Source organism: Tympanuchus pallidicinctus, unplaced genomic scaffold, assembly GCF_026119805.1.
Source record: "Tympanuchus pallidicinctus isolate F22 unplaced genomic scaffold, pur_lepc_1.0 scaffold16, whole genome shotgun sequence".
Taxonomy (NCBI): Eukaryota; Metazoa; Chordata; class Aves; order Galliformes; family Phasianidae; genus Tympanuchus; species Tympanuchus pallidicinctus.
In genome coordinates this window covers 31,924,461-31,948,456 of record NW_026294679.1, presented here as the reverse complement: position 1 = coordinate 31,948,456, position 23,996 = coordinate 31,924,461, and the positions used below count along the sequence as shown (strand labels likewise).

Here is a 23,996-nt window from a genome sequence, read left to right as displayed (position 1 = left end):
GCTGCTCCGGACCCATTGTACGGACAGCAGCTGCTGGGGACAGTGAGTGACTATGACCCTCACTGGCTGGGTATGAGAAATGAAATTTTGGGGAATGGTTTAGACTCGCTATTTGAGCAAAATGGGGAGCAGGGTGGGCCTCAAAGTTACCTTTTTGCTTTGGGTGGCCAGAATTCAGCCTGTCATTTGGGTCACACGTGAAACCATGACAGCAAGGCTGCCTGATGGAAAAATCATCTTTTACTTTGTTCGAGTGGCAGTGTTGTCCCAAAGTGGTTAGAGGTTTTGCAGGTGGAAGGATGGAGCGCTTGCTGTGAGCTTCATGCTCGGTCTGGAAGGGAAAGGAAGATGAGGAAAGCCAGGGAGGTGCACATCTTCCATCACCTGTGGAAGATGTATTGCCTGTCCCTCTCCTGTCCTGTTGGGATTGTCACCAACCAGCATTCCTGTGAACATTTGGCTTTCAGTAGCTTCGTATTAACCTGTGTTTACAGACAGATACCTCAGTACCTTGGATACCTCTGTGCCTCAGTACCAAAGACTTTGTCTTCTGCTGCTCAGACTGCACTGGATTCTACCAGGAGGCTTGGGACTGTGGAATTGATTTTGTAGTCTTACTGCACAAGATTTTGCTTGTATTTGGGTGTGAATTCACTTTCTTTAACGTAAGAAGCATGTAGAAAACTGGCGTTACATTTAGAGCCTCTAGTGGAGAAAGCATGAATGCAAGCTGGTCTGAGCATGGGAGATGCAGCCTCGGTGGCGGCAGGGTGGCTCACTTGGTGTGTTTGTGTTTTAGGTGTGCTCCTGATAAAGGACACTCCTGGTGTCTTTTTGGGTATTTACTGTATAGTATTTTCATTTAAAAACGTCCAGATTTATGGCCTTTTAGAAGGCTTTCTTTTTGTGATTTCCTGTTGTATAATTTTTTTTTTCAAATTGTTTGCTAATATTTTAAAGGAATTGTGTTGATTTAAGTAAAAACAAACACTCCAAACAAGCAAATTTCATTTTACCAAAGGAAGGTATACATATATATATAGGTATATGTATATTCCATATACCTAGATTCTAACATGTACACTGCTTTTATGGAGAATGAAATAAATATAATAAAATGAAACTTAAACACGGACCATTATTTTATTAATGAAAAGGACCACAATGCTCATCTGGTTCCAACCCCCTGCTATATGCAGGGTTGCCAACCAGCAGACCAGGCTGCCCAAAGCCACATCCAGCCTGGCCTTGAATGCCTCCAGGGGTGGCGCATCCACAACCTCCTTGGGCAACCTGTTCCATTGCTACGGGCACTATGAGCACGGACAGTCTCACCTCTCTATGAACACGAGGTTAGGAAAAAACACCACTGCCGAATCAGGGCACTGCAGGCGGGAGGCAGCGGTGTGCCGGTCAAAGCGCTCCGCCGCAGCGCGTCCCCCGGAACTCCGGAGCGACGGAACGCCGGGTGCGGCCGCTTGTTTCCGGGGGAGGCCGCAAAGCGTTGCGGGCCCACGCGGTGTGCGGGTAGGTGCTGCGGGTGCTGGGCCGGGGCAGGACGGTGCGAGACCCACTCTGCGTACAGGGCTGCCTTGCTGGGCCCGGCGGGAACGCGGTGTTACACGTGTGCCACCCGAGCTCACTGCCTTGTGTCCTCTGCCTGTTGTGCGCGGTCACAGGGAAACCTTCCATGCTACGCTGACTGTAAGCGGCTGTTGAAGGAGTAAGATGGAGGAAAAGGAGAAGAAGAAGCACCGTGCCAAGCACAGCGGACCGAAAGCAGAGAAAAAAAGGAAACGGCATCTCAATGATCTGGGAATTGGAGAGGAGGAGGATGCTCGGAAAAGAAACCCCAAAGCCTTCACAGTGCAGTCCGCCGTGCGGATGGCCAGAACGTTCCATAGGTGAGCAGCAGGAATTAAGTAGAGAGCATGCAGTCCGTTGGCCAAACAGGTTTCAGAAAGTGGTGAGGTGCTGGAACAGCTGCCCAGAGAGGCAGTGGATGCCCCATCCCTAGAGGTGTTCAAGGCCAGGTTGGATGGGGCCCTGGGCAGCCTGGTCTGGTATTAAAAGTGGAGGTTGGTGGCCCTGCCTGTGGTGGGGGGGATTGGAGATTTATGATCCTTAAGGTCCTCTCCAACCCGGGCTGTTCTGTGATTCTATGAAGCCCTGGCACAGCTGCCTGGAGCTGTGGGTGCCCCATCCCTGGAAGCAGTCAAGGGAAGGCTGGATGGGGCTCTTCTTCCTTCTCTTGTGGGTGGCAATCCACCCACGGTAGGGGGTTGAAACTGGTGGGCTTTAAGATCTTTCCCAACCCAAGCCCCTCTGTGATTCCATCTGGTGTTTCCTTATTGTTTTGCGCATAAATATACGTAGTGTAATTTACATAAAGAGGCTCATAGAGCTTTCATCATTTGCAAGGCTGTGTTGTAATTTGCGCGTGTGTCGGTGATGTAGTGCATCCTGCATGTGCTACCTGGTGCAGGTATGCTAGGTTTACTTGGAAAAAAAAAAGCCTGTAGAGCTCCTTCGGCTTGGTCAGAGTTCCTTGTTCATTGTAGCAACCAGGCACTTGGTGAGTTTTCGTGTCTGAATGTTTGCATATGCTCAAAATATTCTAAAAGAGCACTTATTGCTTTTTAATTTCTTCTTGTGTTCATTTTAAATTTCTTCTCAGAACTCAGGATTTGAAGACTAAAAAACATCACATTCCTGTGGTTGACCGTACTCCTTTGGAGCCTCCTCCAGTGGTGGTGGTTGTAGTTGGCCCTCCCAAGGTTGGGAAGAGCACCTTAATAAAATGTCTCATTAAGAACTTCACAAGACAAAAATTAGTTGAAATCCGGGGCCCTGTTACTATCGTTTCAGGTGAGATTAAATTTGGGCTTTTGTTCTTTTAAAATCGTTCCTTTGTTTGTTATGTTTTCAGTCCCAACTTCCACTTGGCCATTGCCTTTTTACTTTTCTTGTATATTGCCATTTGGATCATTGAGGAGCCCAACCCACAGCATTTGAAGAAAAAAATTGTAAGGGAAAATCTTGCTTGGATCCAGACAGTTGTGTCTGGTATTGGTAAACTCTTGAGAGGTTTAAAGTAATAAATCTGCTTTTTGTCAGGAATGATTCACAAATATGGAAAAGGAAAAAATGGGATGGGAAAAATGTGCTAAATTGGATTTTCTATTTGGTCTACTGAAACTTAGGAATTGAACTTTGCAGTTGATAATATGAAGGAGAAAAAAATATGGTAACTTTCAGTCAAAGGTGTCCTTGTTGAGTGGTATGTTGTTAATGAGCTCAGGTTAGTTAAACTGAACAGTGGGTACTTTGTTCTAATTCAGATGCATGTTAAGAAATCTCTTAATATCTATTTGGTGTTTTTAAACTATTGTGTTTTTTGGGAAGCTGCAGCTGAGGGTTTTGTCTGAAGAGGAGAAAAAGTAAGTAGTAAAATGAAGTCCTTGGAAATTAATTCTGGGATACAAAAGATAGAAGTAAAGCAGAGGTTTCCTTCAAAATACAGCGTATCTTTGGTTGTTAGGTTGTTTTTGGAAAAGGCAGAACAACTTCTTGGAAACCAGGTGCTCAGCCTGGTAATTTTAAAGGGAAAGGTTAACATTTCAGAGAATTGCAAGCATTTGAAAACAAGTACTTGTACAATTGCACATAGTTGGCAGTCCACTTGCTAGACTGCAGCAGTATAACCTGGAAGGAAATCAGTGGAGTAATTCCTTTGCTTCTTTGAATTTCTGCTCCTTACTTTTGTTTTCAGGTAAGAAACGCAGACTGACTATTATTGAATGTGGATGTGATGTTAATACAATGATTGACCTGGCTAAAGTTGCTGATCTGGTAAGTTACAAATAGCATATGATTTCTACTCTAATTTATGTTGAAAGTACTTTTTCCTGGAAGTCCTAGAAGTAGACTGCATAAGTAGTCTGTTTTCTCTGGTCATTGCTGTCCGAGGCAGTGCTGTCTTGGGCTTCCAAAATAACATGTCTAATTCCTACAATGAGCCTAATATTCCCTAAGAACCTCAAGGAGTTTCCTTGACTGGTGGGGGTGGGAAGATGGGATTTGGGTGTGGGATGGTTTGAGAGGATGAAGGGAAATTACACAACTTTATTGTGAACAGAACTGGTAAACTATTAGCATAAGACTTTATAACAGGGCAAAATATTGAAATGACTTTTTATTTGAGGATTTCGTCAAACTGTGTAAAATCTGAAAATGGCATTCAGCTCAGTAAGTTTTCAGTTAGTGCATAAAGTGGAAATATGAGTTGGTTTTGTTTGATATACTTGGCTGTTTCTGTCATTGAAGGTAGTACTAGGATTGATCTCAGTGAAATGTGGTCTCTGTTTTAAATTTAAACTTTTTGTTTATGAAGTCTTTTTTGTCTTGAGAGTCTAATACGCAATCTATGAAACTATTAGCAATTGTACTTTGTGTGTGGATTTAGAATAGAATGTTCATGGTTGATTTGGGCTTGGGACCCTCAGCTGAATGTTAATCATAGAATCATAGAATGGCCTGGGTTGAAAAGGGCCTCAGGGACCATCTAGTTTCGAGCCCCTGCTGTGTGCAACATATCAGGCTGCCCAGAGCCACCTAAACTAAAATGCATGCAGTAGTCCAGAATCCTGTCCTACCTGCATGCTTCCTTCTCAAGGAAGTAAGATGTATTAAAAGTACTAAATTCTGTTGGTATGTAGATGATGTTGAAGATTCCAAATGCACTGAGTGATGCCGAGAATCTGTTTGGTTTTACTGTTAGGAGGCTGAGTTTACATCATTAGTCACAGATCTTTGTCATCAGTTGCTGTGCATTTTAAGTTCTTCATCACTCAGGACCCAGCAGAGCTTTATTTCAACTTTCATGCCGTTTTCCTCTGTCAGTGAATTTTAGTCAGATAAACAAACAGAGAGTGCGACAAACTACACAAAATGATCCTGCTAATATTGGAGGTTGCTCAACTTTTCATTGTTTTTGGTTTCTGAGAAGCTTGTGACTTTAAAGACTTAACTTAGATGTTGTGTTCTCAGGTTCTGATGCTCATTGATGCCAGCTTTGGATTTGAGATGGAAACGTTTGAATTTCTGAACATTTGTCAGGTACATGGCTTTCCCAAAATTATGGGAATTCTTACCCACCTGGATACATTCAAGAACAACAAACAATTAAAGAAGACAAAGAAGAGGTTAAAGCACAGATTCTGGACTGAAGTATATCCGGTATGGCATCCCACATTTATTTTCTGCATATTTTGCATTGTAGTATGTTAATAAAGTCTATGGCAATACTTAAATATTTATTGCATTCATAAGATCTTTTGAGTATTGCTATCAATAGACAATTTTGTTATTGTATCATATAATGCAGTCTTTGTTAAAATGCTTGTATCTCTATCTGAGCATGCCTTGCTAGCAAACATGTGATACTAGTAAAGAGATCTGTTACATGGGTTATGGAGACAAACTAAATCTTTACAACAGATTTTCTGACCTTGAATGGTTTTGCACTAAGATTTAGGGGAGTGTTTTCATGTTGAAGTGTGCTAATGAGCTTGAACTTCAGGAATCAGTTGTAAATTGCAGTTTACAATTATGATTTATGTAATAGAATTGTGTTAGTTTTTTCCAGTTTTGCAAGTATTGCATTGATGTGTAATATTTTAATGTCTTTTTGATATATTCAGGGTGCTAAGCTGTTTTATCTGTCTGGGATGGTTCATGGAGAATATCAAAAGCAGGAAATTCACAATCTGGGACGTTTCATCTCTGTTATGAAATTCCGACCACTTACTTGGCAAACGACTCACCCATATGTCCTTGCAGACAGGTATGTGGCTCTCTGTTCGTCAATATCAACATAGAAGACATGCTTAGTGTTTAAAAAGCTAGAAATAGCTGAGCATCTGTGAACACAAAACACAGAGAGAAAGAACAAAAATAATGGTAGTCTTTCAGTAACATTGTTTTAGGTTACTTGTCATAGAACGTAGGCCACCTCCAGACAGGTTGCAGATGTGGGCCCATGAGAGCAGAGGTTCAACAAGGCTAAGTGCAAGGTGTTGCAGTTGAGCCATGGCAATCCCAGGTATTTATACAGACTGGGCAAAGAGCTTCTTGAGAGCAGCCCTGCAGAGGAGGACTTGGGGGTCCTGGTGGACGAGAAGCTGGACATGAGCCAGCAGTGTGCGCTTGCAGCCCAGAGGGCCAACTGTGTTCTGGGCTGCATTAAAAAAGGGGTGGCCAGCAGGGAGGGAGGTAATTGTCCCCCTCTACTCAGCTTTTGTGAGGCCTCATCTGCAGCGCTGCGTCCAGGCCTGGGGCCCCCAGCACAGGAAGGACGTGGAGCTCTTGGAGCTGGTCCAGAGGAGGGCACTGAGATGAGCAGAGGGCTGGAGCACGTCTCCTGTGAGGAAAGGTTGAGGGAACTGGGCTTGTTTAGCTTGGAGAAGAGGAGGCTCTGGGGAGACCTCATTGTGGCCTTTCAGTACTTGAAGGGAGGGGGAACAGCTGTTTATGAGGGTGGATAGTGATAGGACAAGGGGCAATGGTTTTAAACTGAGACAGGGAAGGTTTGGGTATTAGGATGAAGTTTTTCACGCAGAGGGTGGTGAGGCTCTGGAACAGGTTGCCCAAGGAGGTTGTGGATGCCCCATCCCTGGAGGCATTCAAGGCTAGGCTGGATGTGGCTCTGGGCAGCCTGGTCTGGTGGTTGGCGACCCTGCACACAGCAGGGAATTGGAACCAGATGGGCACTGCGGTCATTCTGTGATTCTCCATGGCTGGTTGTTTGTGTCCCCTTCTTTGTGCAGTACAGAAGGTGGATGTGGAAGGGATTTCCATCTGATTGCCAGTCCTTCTTTCTCCCCTTCCCTGTGGTAGTTCTTGTGTTGCTTACTCACATTATTAAAGAAAAGATGGTATTGCATGTCTGAAGGGAATGCATCTTTCAGCTGCCTTATGTTGGTAACCTGTTTTCACCCTGAAGACAAAATTGATTTGAGGAGTGCTTAGTGTGCATAGTATATAAATAATTGAAGTGTTAAGACAGAGGTATGTATTACATGAAATGTTGGTAAATCTTCTGGAGGTACGTACATCTGTGTTCAACAAGTTTGAATATACAGCTGTTTCATATTATTGACTGTTTTGATTTTTAGAGCCTGCAGGCCTGCAGAGCGTGACTCAGTGCTGCTGTGGTTGTGTTCCTATAAATTCTTTTTTTTTTTTTTATTTTTTATTAGGGCTGTTAGATGATCTGACTTTTTTTTTTTTTTTTTTTTTTTTTTTAAACATTTGGTAGAATGGAAGACTTGACAAACCCAGAAGATATACGAACCAATCCCAAATGTGACAGGAAGATATCACTTTATGGCTACTTAAGAGGAGCATATCTGAAAAACAAAAGCCAAATTCATATGCCAGGTAAGTTATCGTATTCCTAAAACTTGTGTTTGTGCTGATCTGTGTTGCTGTTGATATTTTAATAGTGGTTTGATTTGTATCTTTAAACAGTGAATTGTAAAATATAGGTTTTTCACCCTTTCAAAATCATGTTAAGCTTTTGGAAATGTTTTTTTGTAATACATGTTTCTGTAAAAGCATATAGTTGTAAATAGCTGTGCTTTTCAATTCTGCAGTTTTCTTGCAGTGTTAAACACAGCATCTGAAGATCTTCAGTGATGTTTCACTTTATGAGGTGCTTGAAGTGTAAAACACACCAGCTCTAATAGTGACAAGTAAATTTGACTTATGTAAAATTTTTCATACTCCTTGTATAAATTCAGTATTTTAAGCACATGATTTAAAAGCTTAATTTCAAAGATTTTAATATTAAATACACAGACCTATTCAGAAAAGTGAATTAATAGTTCCCCTCATTAAATGCAGTCAGGCAAGCCTAGAGCTGTGTGTTGGTGAACTTGAGTGTTCTCCTCTAAGTTCATTGCTTTAACAGCAGAAACAGATGTTTGATACAGAGGTGATGAATTGCTGAATACTACAATGTTTTGGTTTTTTTTTTCTTTACTCTCTTCATGATGAATTGCACACACTTTAGAATTAAAACTCAATGAAAACGTTATTTGTCCCCTTGCCTGTCTCCCTAGGTGTAGGGGACTTCACTGTGAGTGATGTGAGTTTCCTACCAGATCCCTGTGCGCTACCTGAGCAGCAGAAGAAGCGTTCTTTAAGTGAGAAAGAAAAACTAATCTATGCCCCTCTCTCAGGAGTTGGGGGTATTGTATATGATAAGGATGCTGTTTATATTGACCTTGGAGGAAGCCATGCTCATGAAAATGAAGAGGTAAAAGAGCTATGTTATTGATTTCAATTCTTGTATCTTAAAAAATGTAGTTTTCACCTCTAGAGTAAAAGTAAGTATTTAATAATAAGCTTCTGAAAAATAATCCCTTTATATTAATTTCTTTTTTCTTCTCAGATGGCTTCTCTGTAAAACTCTGTGCAAAGCATTTGAAGAATGAGTTAATAAGTAGTTAATTTCAGAAGTTTTGTTTGTTAAGACAAGACTTATATGAGCTTCTGGTGCTAGAATATTATTGTTCTTATTTTGCAGGGTAGGGCAGTTGCAGGAAAGAATGATGATGATGATGATCATTTTTACAAATACATATTTTCATTTTTTTTGTCAGATCACGGATTTTATTGACTGTTCATTGGATGTTTGTTATTCACTTTAATTGAAATGTAAAAAACTTTGGCTTTTCAGGAGGAAGTGAGACCAAATCATGAGCTGGTTCAGAGCCTCATCTCCACTCACTCAGCCATAGATACTAAGATGGCATCAAGCAAGGTTTCTCTCTTCATGGACTCTAGACCATTAGGTTCAGAAGATGTAGGACAAGAGTAAGTTTCGAATTCTGAGCAACGTTTGAGTAATTCTAAGTGTCTGATTTGGGGTTCTAATTTAGGACAGTTTCTCAGTTATGTACAGTTAGCAGAGTGGCTTGTTACTTAGTTCATTTTGTTAGACTACTCAAGCCAGATACCAATTGTTCTTAGCTCAAATTATGTATTAAGAATGTTTTACAAGCAGTATAGTTCTATCACTCAGAATTTCCTGGATGATTCAGCTTTAAGTGGAACGTTTCTTTTCAGAGTTTTAGAGAATGGCAGTTATAATCCTCAGTGAAATGCATCATTTAACCTATTTCCATACCACAGCAAATGAAGAAATTTCATGGAGTTATTTGCATCTACAATTTGCAGTGAATTGAACTAAAAGACTTTTCTTACTTCATGAAGTCTGTTACCTTTTTAGTGTTTTCCATAATTTTATAATTATGAATATCCATAGTTAGTGTTTTCATAACTTTTGATGTTCCTTCCACAAAAATGTTTTAAATTACTGACGTGAAACAAAATTATTTTGCTAATATTTATTTGCACTTCACTGTCTTCCCCCAAACATCTTTGGAAAAACAGGATTGTGATGCCAAAAGAAGAGAGGCAGATTGATTTGAACACTGGAAGAGTACGTCGGAAAGCATTATTTGATGAAGAAGAAAAGAAAGAAGATGATGACGCAGTTAGTGATGAGGAAGATGAGCAAGAAGAAGCCATGTCTGAGGATGGAAGCGATGGTGATGATGAAGAGGAAGAAAGTGATGAAGAGCTCTTGGAGGCAGAGATGGCTCCTGGGAGTGCCAAACGTCTGAAAACGGAGGTGGCTCAAGAAGAAACTGTGAGTGAACTGCCAGCATTTGCTGATAGTGAGGATGATCTTGAGGTGAGTTCTGAAGAAGAGGGAAACACTGCCTCTGAAGAAAACGAGACAGAGGAAGATGATGATGATGAAGAACAAAGGACATATGAGAGCTCAGGTAGTGAATTTGAAGCCGGCAGCAAAGGAATTGCGGAACCTGAGCAAAATGAACTAGCGAATGAAGGTAGAGACACCAGATCTCAACTCTTGGTTCGCGGTCTGAAAAAAAAATCCTTGCTCACAACAGATTCGGGAAATTGCACAGCAGAAGAGGCATCAGAGTCTGAGGTTGAATCCCTCAGTGAGGGAGATGATGAAGAAAAATCACGTGATGAATTAGAAGCTGAAGTATCAGATAGGAAAGGATTTCAGCCAAAGAAAGCTGATAGGATGAGGCAAGCTGAACCTGAAGATGATGAGGTTGAAAATCTGCTGAGAGAAGAAGAGGAATATGAAGAAAAAACAGATTTTTCTGCTGACACTGCAGGTAGACTGTAAATGTTGTAATTTTTTGTATGCCCATTTTGCATTAAATTCATTGTTAATTGTTAAAGGATAGTATAATGAGCAAATATTATATGTATTTGAGTTGTATAATGTTGTGTAATTGTTGGGTGGCAAACTTCACCTTTGGAAACCTGGTACTATTTACTTTCAAGCCTTTCATTTGTAGTGCAGTATACAGATTTCAGGTTTCCTTGCTAGAAAATGGAGATGATTCATTTTATAAACTTTGGCATTTCTGCACCAAATTTTATTATAATCTTTATGGATCTGTGTGTAACAGAATTCAAGGTACATTATTTCACTTAGAGCAAACCATTCTTGGAGGAACATGACTAAAATTTTTTAATTATTGACCGAGCATTTGATTAAGTTGCTCATAAGAAGCATTGGAATTGCCATCCTTGGAGACATTCGAAGTGCCTGAATACTGTCATAGGCAACCCACTGTTGGTGACCTTGCTTGAGCAGCACAGCTGGAGAAGTTGACTTCCAGAGCTTCAGCTTTAGCCATTCTGTGATTCTTTGAGCAGCAAGGGAGTGTATAATTCCACATTTGAAAATACTAAAATCTATTATCATTGCTCATAATCTCTTACACTTTCATCCTTCTCAAGTTAGGATTCGTTAAGGGAAAAAAAAATCAGAGCTCCAGCTTGTTAGCCACAATTAGTTTCTATGTGTATATGGAGTATAAAAAACTGATCAAATGTGTATTGAGGTAATGTTCTTATTTGAGTGGATTAAGTAGTTACTGAGTTTTGCTCTTTTTTGAAGACGGATGCTAATTTTTCCCCTTTCAGGTGCACTTAAATGGAAAGAAGACCTCACACAGAAAGCAGCTCAGGCCTTTCTAAGACAGCAGCAGGCAACCCCAAATCTTCGTAAGCTTGTGTATGGAACAGGTACACATTCGTAATGTCTTAATTTATGGTGGGTTTTTAGCTAATAGCAAGTTCGTAAGTCTGAAAATTTGAGCTCTTTCAGTGAGAGTCTTGAGGAGAGTTAATTCAGTTTCCTAATTGCCAGTACTCACTTCCTTTTGTAATAAAGGCAGTTGTTAGTTTTTCCCCCCCAAATATATATATATATATATATATCCTGAGCTTGTTTGGGATACTACTGTTACGTGTTGTATGGTGTAACTCTTTTCCCTCAAATATCTGAATTTTGCTCACTTTTATAATTGTATAGTAGCAATTGCATAAATCCATTTTGGTAATTTATGTTTTTTGTGAAATACTACTTTTTTTTTTTTTTTTCTGTTTTCATTAATTTCTTTCTCACAGTGACTGTAATATTCTTTTAGATGTGTCTCAGTGTTATCATGTCTGTGCATTATCACATCCAAGGTGTTCGTTGAGGAAAAAAAAATACTCTGGCTTAGAAGAAAGATAAGATTATTTTTTTTTTGTAATTTGTGCTATTTAATTTGCAGCTTTTCCATTATTTATCTGAATGTACAAACCTCATCATGCAGAACCTACACAGAATGCAATGAGTATTTGTCTTCTATTGAACTTTCACAGTGCAGAAGTGGAAAGATTTAGTAGTAAATTCTCAAGTCCAGCGTTCTTGATTTACGAGGTAGTCCAGTGTTGTATCTACTTATGGTATTTAATAAGCACTGTTTGCTTACTGGCAATGTTCTTTGAGATAGTTCCAGGTGGGCGAGTAGAAACTGGACTGTAGGTTGTTCAAAGGACTGTATAGAGTTTTGTATTAAATTGCATGTTTCAATGTGGAATGGCTGCACAACTGAAACTGGTAGGATATAGTATCTTTCTGGCTGCTTCTGCTACAGATATTGTGAAACATAAGGCAGGAGAGGGGTTGTTGACAAATATAGTTCATGTATTGTGGGGAAATAATCACAATTGGTTTCATTTAGCCATCGAGGATGAAGACAATGAAAGTGAGGATGCAGGTGATGAACTTGGAGGTCTGTTCCATGTCAGCCGTCCAGATAAAGAAGCCAAACAGAAGGCTAATGGTCTTGACTGCTCTAAATTTCTGGTGGAAAAGCCTCAAGACTGGGACTTAGAAGAGGTAATTCAGTCAGATAGTTGCATTTGCAAATCCTATACTTGTTACGTCCTGACTGTATTTTCAAAAGCACTACTAAGTTATTATGGAGAAGTGTCACTGAAACAGACCTATGTAAGCTACAGTCTTTGTTACATCTTGTGCTACTCAAGGTCAAGAGGAATATTTAGTAGCCGAAGGGTTCAGTGGGAAGTTAGAATAAGTCTGTTGAATGCTCACCTCTCAACTGTCTAGTGGATTGTAATTTTCTGCTTATACGGAAGTAGAAAGCATGAGTGCAAATCTCTACATAGAGGCTTCATTAGTGTAATGACATTTGGGCAAGGTTTGAGGTGGCTTCTCTTTCCTGCTTGTGGCTGAGGAATTATGTAGTTTTGGTAGTGGTACCTTGACGTAGATCAGTGTGTGCAAGTGTCAAATTATCCCTGAGTTTGGAAGATGGTTGAGGAGTGGGGAATGAATAACGGAATGCTTGTGTTGATGAGAAGCTTTAACTGTACAAGTCAACAACACTTTATTTTGCAGGTTATGAGCAGCATTAGAGATTGCTTTGTTACTGGAAAGTGGGAAGAAGATAAAGATGCAGCAAAGTTGTTGGAAGAAGATGGTATGTGTAAGACTTTTTAAGGGGAAGATATCAATGGATTCAGGGGTTTTAGGAGTTACTCCACAATTATGTGTTTAGAATGTCCTGCACTAGCTAATAGTTGCACAGTTGTTTTCCAACTGTAAAATACTGCAGTGTTACACAATGTTACACAGTTGTTAAAGCATTTAAATGTTGCTGTAAGAAACATAGAAGTAGAATATTTTTAAAATTTGCTCTCTGAAATATAGGATATGTAAGTTAAATTAGGAAATGATTTGTGCCTGATCGTATCAACTTTGCACTGTATATATTAATTCATCTACTTAGACATAGAATCATAAATGGTTTGGGTTGGAAAGGACCTTTAAGATCATGTAGTTCCCACCCCCTGCTATAGGCAAGGACACCTCTCACTAGACCAGGTTGCTCACAGCCCCATCCAGCCTGGCCTTGGATGCCCCATTCCTGGAAGCATTCGCATTCCTTTCTGGGCAACCGTTTCCAGTATTTCACCACCCTCTAAGTAAAGAATTGCTTCCTATAGGTGTTCTATTTACACATATATGTTTTTCATTTTTTTCAGTGGTGTGGGTAGAGATGAGCAGAAATGATTTTTTTAATGGAAAGACAAACTGGTCATTTGCATTTGGCTAAAAAGTGAGATCTTTTGGAAGGTATTTTGTGTATGTTTTTAGACATATCTGGGAAAAATGAGAAAATTTGAATAATGTGGCTGTGTCTTTTGTATAAATTGATTGAGGTTTGATAGATTTATTTAAGCATTTTTTTTTTAACTTTAAAAAGGTTTTGCTATATTTAAATTTTTAATCAGATTTTTTTTCTTTTTTTTTTTGAATGAAGAAGCTCAGTTGCTCTGATGATGCCTTGTACCATTCATTTTAACACAACAGGAATGTTCTTCCTTAACTTAATTTTGTGAGGCAATGTTTGTGGTCGTTTGGAGTGATTTGAGTATGTTTTATTTGCATATTCAAAATCATCAAGTTGAGATACTGAAAGGGAAAAGAGGGATCCAGTGAACTTCAACTGAGAATATAGAGAAGACAACAGGTGTATAAAACTGATAGAAAGGAAATAAGTTTGGGCTGAAACTAATCTATAAAGTAGTACTAAGAAATACACAATACTGAAAATGAGAATAACAAAATAGTAACTGTCAGATGTTTTGTTGCAGAAGAGTTGTATGGAGATTTTGAAGATCTTGAAACAGGTGTTGTGCACAAAGGAAGGCCTGCTACTGAAGGAGATGAGGTATGACCTCTGCCTTTGTTCTGGAGTAGCACATATGTATTTCTGATCAAGAGATAAGCATCTCATGTCATAAATTTCATTTCTGTGATTTGATACGAAATCAGGAGGAGTAAGGAAGGGAAGGTATATGACTTTGGAACCTGTAAGTATCTGGAGTAGCGTATGTATTTTGTCTCAAATTCAGATGTTGTTTAAAATTAATAAGGCAAGACAATGCACCTCATTATTAAACTGTAGATGTCAGGATCTGGAGTTAGAAGTAAAATATGTTAAAACCAAATGTGATTGAAACTGTTCATACCATGTCATCTGATATGGAGGATGATAGAGCTCTGTGTTAACACAGTGAGCAGTGGAAACTTAGATTCCTCGTGTCTGTATAAGAGGTTGATGGAAGCACTTCATAACCATGACTTGGATATCTTCTAAGAACAGAGCTATAGTCTTCAACACTTTTTTACGTTTTACATTTGGTTACAGAATTGGAGTAACAGTGTCATTTGGGAAGTGTTTGAACAGTTTATGAACAAACTTAGACCTTTCTAGCCTCTGCCTTGCAGTGCAGTATTACTCAAGCTTAATTACTTCATTTCCTTTTTAACTTCATGTGTCTGTTTTAGGTGTAGAATAGTAGGCCAATCTTAGGATCTGTTCCCTGACATAAAAAACAAATGTGAAGTCAAGAAGTGCATTTCATGAAAAGGAATACGATCAGATTGTGGAATGTTGTGGTTATTACTGAAGTAGCATCTTTTTCTATGAATGACTTAAGAAATATTCACATTTTAGATAAAAATGACTAAGTGTGATCACTTGAATCGTGACAAAATATTCCGTAATGATACATATTGAGAATGTTAATCAGAATGGCTGATTTTCAGTGAACACTATTACATGTATTTGTGAAATTATCACTGATCAGTCTGAAAACGAAGAAGAGAATGATGGAAACAAGTCCAAACCAGAAGCTGAGGAGGAGGAAGCAAAAAAGGAGCGCCTGGACAAGAAACGGAAACTGAAAGAGATGTTTGATGCAGAGTATGATGAAGGGGATGCCACATACTTTGATGATCTTAAAGAAGAAATGCATAAACAAGCTCAGGTACAAGCTGTTAATTTATCATTTTATCTGACTGTGTGTCTTCAGAAATACCCAACAGTGTTTGCCTAAAGGTCTTTTCTGGAGACATGCTTGAGAAACCCAACAACTGAAAGCTTGGTTTAAATTGACATCAGTTTATGATATTATAATTCACTGAGGAGGTAAAGCTTACATGATATATCTTGACCTATTCAGAAGTTTTTAGTGATTTTTATCATTTACTGCTAGACTAGTTTGGAAGGTTTTAAAAAAGGAAAACAAGAAAACACGAGAGAGGAGTCCTGATCTCCTCTCCGGAAGACATCAAGACATTCTTCTGTGGAAGAAGGGGAAAATCCTTCTCATATTAACTTGTATCACATTTTCTTGGTATTATTTTTGGGGTGGCTTTTGCACTGTTAAAAATGGAGGATTAAGCTCTCTGTGGTGATCTCTTCCCCAGACTGTATAGTTATTTTGAGGAAAAATAATTGATGATCATTCTTGTATGTGTTCAGTAGGAGTCTTCAGCATAACTGCATCTAAAATTCTGGATGCTGATTTTGTTCCAGGCCTCTAAACTTAAAAATTACTTATTTCTTTGGCTGGCTTGAAATAATACTGCCTTATGCTACTAGTAACTTCACTGTGTGCTCTTAAGACAAACCTTGTCCCAAATTGTTATTAAATTCATTGCTACCTTCTTGTATTAACCTCTGTTATAACTGTGGCATACTGGTAGGCTCACTGAGAACACTTAAAAGGTGAACAAGTACGTTGCAGTAAAAGATTATGAGGTGACTTACAGTTGTTTCACTAGCAGTCAGTTACAGAAACACATGCCAGCGGTCAGCTGTGCCCCAGCAGCAGGATGGAAGGGCGAGTATCTTAAACTGGGGATGTGTAAACACTTCTTGAAAAGTAAGCTTGGACCACAAGATTTGTTCCACATCTCAATACCTTGAAAAATGAGATGTTTGCTTAAACATGACACAGTGCATCACAGGTAGCTGAACGTTAGGAGATGAAGTAGGAATGTAAAGAGTAAAGCTTATCTTATTCATAAGGATTTCTTGTTAAATATTTACATATCTGCATTTATATGCTACAGAAGAGTTTTAAAAGACTCTTTTGAGGATACAGAGTATTTGAGGACACAGAAATATTTTTAAGCTGCTGAGTAAGATAGAAGCCCAATCTCCTCACAGTGATACCTAAAGATCAGGATGTTAACTTTAAAAAGTAATTGGGTTCCTAAATCAGAAATGTTCTTTTGACATACGTGTCTTTAAAATCCAAAGTCACCCCTATGAAAGATATATCAGAAGTGACTCAGTCATTTAGTTCTTTTGGGCACTGTCTTTCATGCAGACTAACAACCCCTCTTGGGATTTCAAATTGGAAGAATTTCATGGTGGCGGAGATCTCACTCTGAATAAAGAGTCACAAAACCTATTGGATCTTTCTCGAAAGATTTATATAAATCTTAACATGTTTTAAATAGAACTGGCACCTTACGAACAAGTTGTTCATACTTGATTTTTCTAAAACTTGATGGCTTTCTCCTTTACTTTTTCCTTGTTGCATAGCTTAATAAAACTGAATTTGAAGACCAAGATGATGAGACTAGAGTGCAGTATGAGGGCTTTCGGCCTGGGATGTACGTTCGAATAGAGATTGAGAACATCCCATGTGAATTTGTCCTGAATTTTGACCCCCATTATCCCATTATCCTGGGTGGTTTAGGCAACAGTGAAGGAAATGTTGGATATGTACAGGTATGTAGCCAAAGCTGTGAGTGCACTTGATTTCAATATGTCTGTGCTTCAGTGTGTCTGGAGTTGCTCTTCATTTTCTCCTTATTAAGAATACGATAACCAGAGAAAAGTGCTCCTCTTTATCTCTTGAACAGTGGAATTGCTTTTGATACAATTAACTTTATGTTAACAGATACTGGATTTTTAAAGACTTAGCTGGATAACTGGAAGAAAAACACGTGATTGTTATTTCATGTCCATAATGTTGTTCTGCAGAGATGTCTCAGGGCTACTGTACAGTGGTACTGTGATCATTAGTTTGCAAGCATGAGTTGTACTCTGAGGTTTATGTTCTACAGATAGGTGGTGAGAGGAAAGTTATTAGCTTATATTTGATTTTTTTTTTTTTTAACTATTTACATAAAAATGTGGTTTTGGACAGTGAAATACTGTTAAGCTGTAGTCAACCTAGCGTCCAGTGATTCTGTATAAAGCTTTTTGAGTAAGAACATTGTAGTGTAGGTGGAAGTTGCTTTCAATCACTCTTGAAAATTAAGGCTTGAATTTCGAAATTGATGCGATTATCCTGTTAGAGCATTGTTAATCTTCTCTTCTAATTAGTTGCGCCTGAAGAAGCACCGATGGTACAAGAAGATACTTAAGACACGTGATCCTTTAATCCTCTCCTTAGGGTGGAGGCGATTTCAGACTATTCCAATGTTCTACATTGAAGATCACAATGGGCGTCACAGGCTACTGAAGTACACACCACAGCATATGCATTGCGGGGCAACTTTCTGGGGTGAGGGAATTCTGGAGTTATTATCCTGGATCACTTCATGGTTATCAAATACTCAAGCTTCATGGGATATGGCAGGGAGCACAGCTGGAAGCTTTTAGGATGATAAATTTTTTGAAAGCTGTGCTCCCTGTGGAATATAAAATAAAAAGTAGTGTGGTAAAACAAGCAGTTGCAAATAGAGAAGGGTGGGTGAATTATTTGACTTTTAATCAAATGATGAATGTTGTGCTTGGTTGTATCATACCAAGAAGAAACTGTCTCTGGCTTTGTCTATAGAGAAGGCAAGTTCTTGTGTGCATATGGGCTCAACCCTGCAAATGCTTTTGTGCATGATAATAAATGAATGTGCAAATAATTGCCACAACTTCAGTAGGGCTATTTATGTGAGTACTGGGCTGAGTGCTGCATTTAACCTTTCTCTGGTTTCAGTCATTGATATTCTACACCGACAATTTCTCAGCTTTCTAAACTTTAAGTAGAAGCTGTTACATGTAGTGAAGCCCTTCATAATTCTTGAATTTTCCTTAGGGCCCATCACTCCTCAGGGAACAGGATTTTTGGCGGTCCAGTCTGTCAGTGGCACAACAGTAAGTTTGTTACAATAAAGGTTAATTACTGTTTTCCAAAGGTCTTCTGTGTATGTAACATATAGATCTGAGGAGGAAGGTTATATGTGGTAAATCAGTGATACTGAAGGACCTGTAAAATCAGATGGACTTCATCTTCTGAGAGATGTATTGTGATGAGAGATGAAACTAGATCAAAACTTTTCTTTTTCCCTGCTACATTGAAAATGACAATCATGACTGCAATACTATTTTCCATGGAAAGGTTTATACTTACTTTTTGTTTAGGTACGTCCATATTTAGATTATTTCTGAAACCTTTTTATGTGATGAGATTGTAATATTCCTGATGGAAAAACTTTGTCCTCAATGTGGGAATATCTGCGTTGTTAGAGCCCATCCTTTGCACAATCTCATCCTTGTTAAAACTATTAGGTTGTTCTCATCATGCATCCACAACTTAATTTGACTTACTGCAGTGCACAGCTCTTCTCCTTTGAGACTTTGAGTAATGTTCTGTTTCATAAAGAGAGTACAGCAAGGTAGATAACAAGGACATCTGAATTGCCTCCAAGTTAATTAGAATGGCAGCTCTGAAAATCTCATTAGTGAGTGGTAGGGATGTTCCATCAGTAGAACCTTAACTTGTCTGTGCAAAGTCAGTTTGTATTTTTCATGCTGCAGTACCCCTATAAAGGTTAGAAATTCAGAACTCAAGCTCTAAAAAACTATATTTGTGTCAGTAAAATGGTTTCTTTGCTATTTGGTAAACGTATGATGGATTGTTCTTTGGTAAATATGGTTCATTAATGTATTTTTGCTCTGTTTCAGCCTGATTTCCGGATAGCTGCCACAGGAGTTGTGCTTGATTTAGATAAGTCCATAACTGTTGTGAAGAAATTAAAGCTAACTGGCTTCCCATTCAAAATTTTTAAGAACACTTCTTTTATTAAGGTAGGTATGTATGTATGTATGCATGTGCTGCAAAGCTATGCAGCAATGCTAGGAAGGGATGCAACGTGAGAATACTTGCATCTTCCTGAGGCAGTTCTCCATGATCACTGCTTAGTGTCTCTTAAGGTGCTATCCAATGAATGTAACTTATTATTGTTAACCAGACAAGAATTCTGAAATAGTCTCCTTGCTCACACCCAGTGTCGTTTTAATTTTGCTCTTAAAAATTAATTTTATTTTCTTCCTCAAACCCATTAGTTAGCATCTCATAGTGCAAGACAATTCTGAAAAATGCGAACTTAGCCCTAGTGTCATCCAGTCAGTTTGACCCTACTGAATTTCAGCTGTGGGATGAAGTATTATTGCTAGCAGTGCTTTATAACTTTACAATTATAGTTACAGAACAGTTTGCTCCAAAAAATGTTGCAGAAGTTAATTTTCACAGATCCTCCAGCTGTCCTTAGTTGGACTCTGAGAAAGAGATTAGGTTGTTCTGCATTAGGGGCAGGAAGCAGCTAAGCACTGATTCTAACAGCCAAACACCAAAGTATTTGTGTGAAATGCATGATGTGTCTGGATTTCCTTGTGGCTTAAGAATGGAGCAGCTTACTTATTTTAAGGTATGCAGTTTTCCAGCAAATGACTTTAAAAGAGAACTGGATTTTGGAAATTCTCTCAAATAGTTTGAGTTCTAAATGTATATTTTTGAATGCAAATAAGCTGATATATGACTCAAAAAGTAGATTAGTTGAGGGAATGGGGCTTCTTGAGCTTGGAAAAGAGAAGGCTGTGGGGAGACCTTGTTGTGGCCTTCCAGCACTTCAAGGGAATTTATAAACAGGAGGTGGAACGGCTGTTTATGAGAGTGGATATAAGACAAGTGGATATAAGACAAGGAGGAATGGTCTTAAATTGAGACAGGGGAGGTTTAGGTTGGATATTAGGAGGAAGTTTTTCACCCAGAGGGTGGTGAGGCTCTGGAACAGGTTGCCCAAGGAGGTTGTGGATGCCCCATCCCTGGAGGCATTCAAGGCCAGGCTGGATGTGGCTCTGGGCAGCCTGGTCTGCTGGTTGGCAACCCTGCACATAGCAGGGGGCTGGAACCAGGTGGTCATTGTAGTCCTTTTCAATCCAGGCCATTCTATGATTACTTCAAGTAACTTAAAGTCAGTCAAGTAGGTTTTTGATATGGTCAGCACTTGTGGTATAAAGACAGTTCTCTGTCCTTGGTATTTGTTAATCAGGGGATTACTGTGTTTTTGTGGCTGCCATACATCACACAAATAAACTTAGCATCTTGACTAATGCTGAGTAATTCATGTTTTCAGGGAATGTTTAACTCTCAGTTGGAAGTGGCTAAATTTGAAGGTGCAGCAATTCGTACTGTGAGCGGCATCCGAGGACAGATTAAAAAAGCCCTCCGAGCTCCAGCAGGTGCTTTTAGGGCAACATTTGAAGACAAGTTGCTGATGAGTGGTGAGTTGCACTTTCCTGAGATTGATAAGGGGCTGTTATCACACGACTTTCATCCTACTTCATTTACTGAAAAGCAGCATCTTAGTCTCTGGAATCTGATAATTGAGGTGTGATTTCAAAGAGCGTGAAATCTGCTGAGATGCAGAACGAAATAATAAAAAAAGAAGCACCTTCATGTTGAATTTCTTTCAGTTATACTTGGAAGTCATACAGTACAGAGATGAAAAGGTTTGTCCTGGAGATGTATTTCCCTGAGTGTTTTCACATGTTCTACTTCTCTCTGTGAATGTGAAAATGAATTGCTTTTAATGATACAAGTGCTAGGAAAACATTTTCTTCCAAGAAGTCCAGAGAGTAGCATTGTAACTCTACATAGGTTCTTTTCCTCTAATGTTTGGGGAAAATGATGCTAGGAATATGAGTTAGTGTTCTGCTATGTTTATGGAGTGCCACTGTGATGCCGAGAACATGAGTTAGTGATTATCTGAGCTAATTTGACATTTATTTTCCTAAACACAGTAAAATTATGGATAGTGCAAAACAAGAACGGTTTAAATCTTCTATAAAAAATATGCAAACAATAGACAAATTGTCTTTTATTGGTTGTAGTATAGGCACAGATACTTAAATGTGAACCCCTGTGCAAGTCTTTAATAGGAAGAGCTGATAGAGTAGTATTAATGTGGCTGTTCTTCAGGACTATTTTATCTTTGTGGCTGCTTTAGATTTTACAGAACCAAGTGGTGCAGATAGTTACATTGCCTTTGCCTGAAGTTGAACAGATCTGGTGGATACATCAAACACAATACTAGTACATGATCTACATGCTAGTTGTCTATTTCTGTTCAGTATTTGTGTAGTGTGGTTGTGATGAACTGTGTTGTGAGAGCCAAGTGATATCTTTCTTTTCTTTCAGACATTGTCTTTGTGAGGACTTGGTATCCTGTGTCTATCCCCAGATTTTATAACCCTGTAACATCACTGCTGAAGCCAGCAGGTGAGAAAGACAGTTGGAAGGGAATGAGAACAACAGGCCAGCTGAGGCATGAGCGAGGCATCAAACTGAAACAAAATAAAGATTCCCTCTATAAGGTATATTTGATATATGACTTCTTCTTTTATGCTTTATTTTTTTTTTAAACAGCGATCACAGTCTCATTTGCCCTGTGGCCGAGACCTGTGCAAACAGAGCAGGGTAAACACACGTTCATTTTATGTTTTAATGTTAATAATTTGGCATTTTTATCCACAGGTATACAGTCTTTCCTGGCATGTGAGAGGACTGAATCACTGGAAAGCAAATGTTGTGTATCAGTGAGAGTTTTTAAAGTAGTCTGAATAGTAAAGTAGGAGTGAAGTTTTCATGTACAGTTTTCATTTTACAGGTGCAAGAATGTGGGCAATCTTTCCCCTCCTCTCTCCCCCCCCAGTAGGGTAGAAATCAGATAAAAGCTTTCTAAGGTCATGACTTTTATTCATGTTCTGTATCCATTCTTTTAGCCTATTGTGAGGGAGAAAAGGCATTTCAATAAGCTGCACATTCCTAAAGCACTGCAGAAAGCGCTGCCATTTAAGAACAAGCCTAAGAATCTTGAGAAGAAGGGCAAGACTCCTAAAGATCAGTGGAGACCAGCTGTTATCAGGGAGCCTCATGAAAAGAAGGTAATTATCACTTACCCTGAAATGAGGATTCCCTACTGGAAAGTGTGTTGTTTAGACCATTCCTAACTATTGTTTTTAGCATGTCACTACTAGTGCTAAAGGCATACCTACTTCTAGTGAAAAGTTGTTTTGTTTCTGTTCAGCATGTGGCACATGTATGGAAATGGCTCTGAGTAGATAGCATCTATTTATTAAATTAGTAGGTCACCTGATACAACTTCTGTCCTTGTCACAGTGCCTTCAAAGTATTTCGAATGGATATAGTCCTCTCACAGTAGGGCAATTTAAGTTGACAGCTGCAGTCTTTTATTTGTCATGTCATTGCTGTATGTTATAGGTGAGATTTGAAGTGAATTCTCTACTTCGAAAATGGAAGATTGCAGCATGCTTACAACTTCAGTGTAGAAGTACTAGAGAATTAATCAATTAAGCAGAGTCTTCTAAATAGTGTCAAATCAAAATCAGAGTTCAGTATTTGAATTAACTTCCCAACAAGATAGATAATTATACCATTTTAGAAATTGGGGAACAAGTATAAGAAATGTTAGCAATTTGCCCTGAATCTCTGATTCAGCATACAGCTGCCTGCTGAGGTTAAACTGTTTCTTGCTACAAAACTCAACTGTCTGTATGTTGATTTTCTTGCTTTCTGTTCTAGATATCGGCTCTTCTCAATGCTTTGAGTACAGTGAATAATTACAAGATAAAGAAAGCCAAAGTAAAACATCGGCAGCAGATTAAAGAGTATGTCAAAGTTAAGCAGAAGGAGGAGGAACAGAAATTAAAGAGACAAAAGGAGGCTAAGAAGAAAATTTATCGAATACTGGGACAAAGGGAGAAAAAGAGGCAGAAGTCAAGCTTGAAAGGATCTAGCGAGGGAGCCAAGAGTGTGTAAAATGGTATCAGATTTTGGGGCAAATGAGAAAATAGGATGGCTGTGCAATTTTCTTTTGGAACAACAAAAAACCATTAGACTACACTGAATGTACTTCCAGGAGAGGAAAAATGCGAATGTGACCTTTTTCAAGCTATGGAATACATTTGGAAATGTACATAAATAAGGCAGTGAACTACAAATTGTGATTTTTCTATATGATATTCTGGAGGACTATCAGTATATTTCTACCCTTACTGCATATTTGTCCAGCCAATAAAGTATTTTATTTCTAAGTTTCTGAATATTCTTTGTTTGTAAGTGTTTTGTCACAGTTCTAGTGGACTTATGTGAAAGAATGAACTCATGTGGATGAGTGTTTCTGAATGTGTTTCTGTGTTAGCCATCGCCTAAGTTTTGCCCTTAGCAAGTTTGCTAGTAAAAGGCATGAGGCTCAGTGCAATTTCTGGCTAAGCAGTGTTAGATACTTCCTGAATGCTGGCAACTACTGTAAGTGGGCACAAACAGCGTTCCTTTCTTCTTTGAGGAATGTCTTTCCATGTCTTTGTTTGGTGGATTGTTGTTAGACTTTCTCAAGATGTGAGGAGGGAAGAGGTAGAAGAGACATAGTTTCAGTTGACTTCAACTGATGGTTGAAGTCTTGGAAGCTTTGA

At 39.0% G+C, this 23,996-nt stretch overlaps 1 protein-coding gene across 4 annotated transcripts; it reads left to right on the top strand.

Moving 5' to 3' along the window:
- Positions 1-1,457: 1,457 nt before the first annotated feature.
- Positions 1,458-23,618, top strand: BMS1 (BMS1 ribosome biogenesis factor). Of its 4 annotated transcripts, XM_052677557.1 has the most exons (23): positions 1,458-1,527; positions 1,680-1,904; positions 2,678-2,868; positions 3,773-3,852; positions 5,050-5,238; positions 5,703-5,845; positions 7,319-7,440; positions 8,124-8,320; positions 8,744-8,880; positions 9,460-10,226; positions 11,047-11,148; positions 12,135-12,292; positions 12,815-12,896; positions 14,074-14,150; positions 15,073-15,252; positions 16,821-17,009; positions 17,610-17,790; positions 18,319-18,377; positions 19,188-19,310; positions 20,639-20,786; positions 21,703-21,878; positions 22,287-22,448; positions 23,107-23,618. In XM_052677557.1, exons 2-23 carry the CDS (start codon positions 1,729-1,731, stop codon positions 23,341-23,343), a joined length of 3,876 nt encoding a protein of 1,291 aa, XP_052533517.1. In that variant the 5' UTR covers positions 1,458-1,527; positions 1,680-1,728; the 3' UTR covers positions 23,344-23,618. The 4 variants fall into 4 exon arrangements, with proteins under 4 accessions (XP_052533517.1, XP_052533519.1, XP_052533518.1 ...); XM_052677558.1 differs by lacking the exon at positions 1,458-1,527 and having other exon boundaries at positions 1,570-1,904; positions 14,077-14,150; XM_052677556.1 differs by lacking the exon at positions 1,458-1,527 and having other exon boundaries at positions 1,570-1,904.
- Positions 23,619-23,996: the final 378 nt, after the last annotated feature.

What these genes read in the sequence shown, in the direction of transcription:
- BMS1 (XM_052677557.1), top strand. Translation starts at nt 1,729, where the DNA reads ATGGAGGAAAAGGAGAAGAAGAAGCACCGTGCCAAGCACAGCGGACCG. An exon ending in TCAGAAGATGTAGGACAAGA is followed by an intron (nt 8,881 to 9,459) that starts GTAAGTTTCGAA and finishes TTGGAAAAACAG; the next exon opens with GATTGTGATGCCAAAAGAAG. An exon ending in AAGACTGGGACTTAGAAGAG is followed by an intron (nt 12,293 to 12,814) that starts GTAATTCAGTCA and finishes TTTATTTTGCAG; the next exon opens with GTTATGAGCAGCATTAGAGA.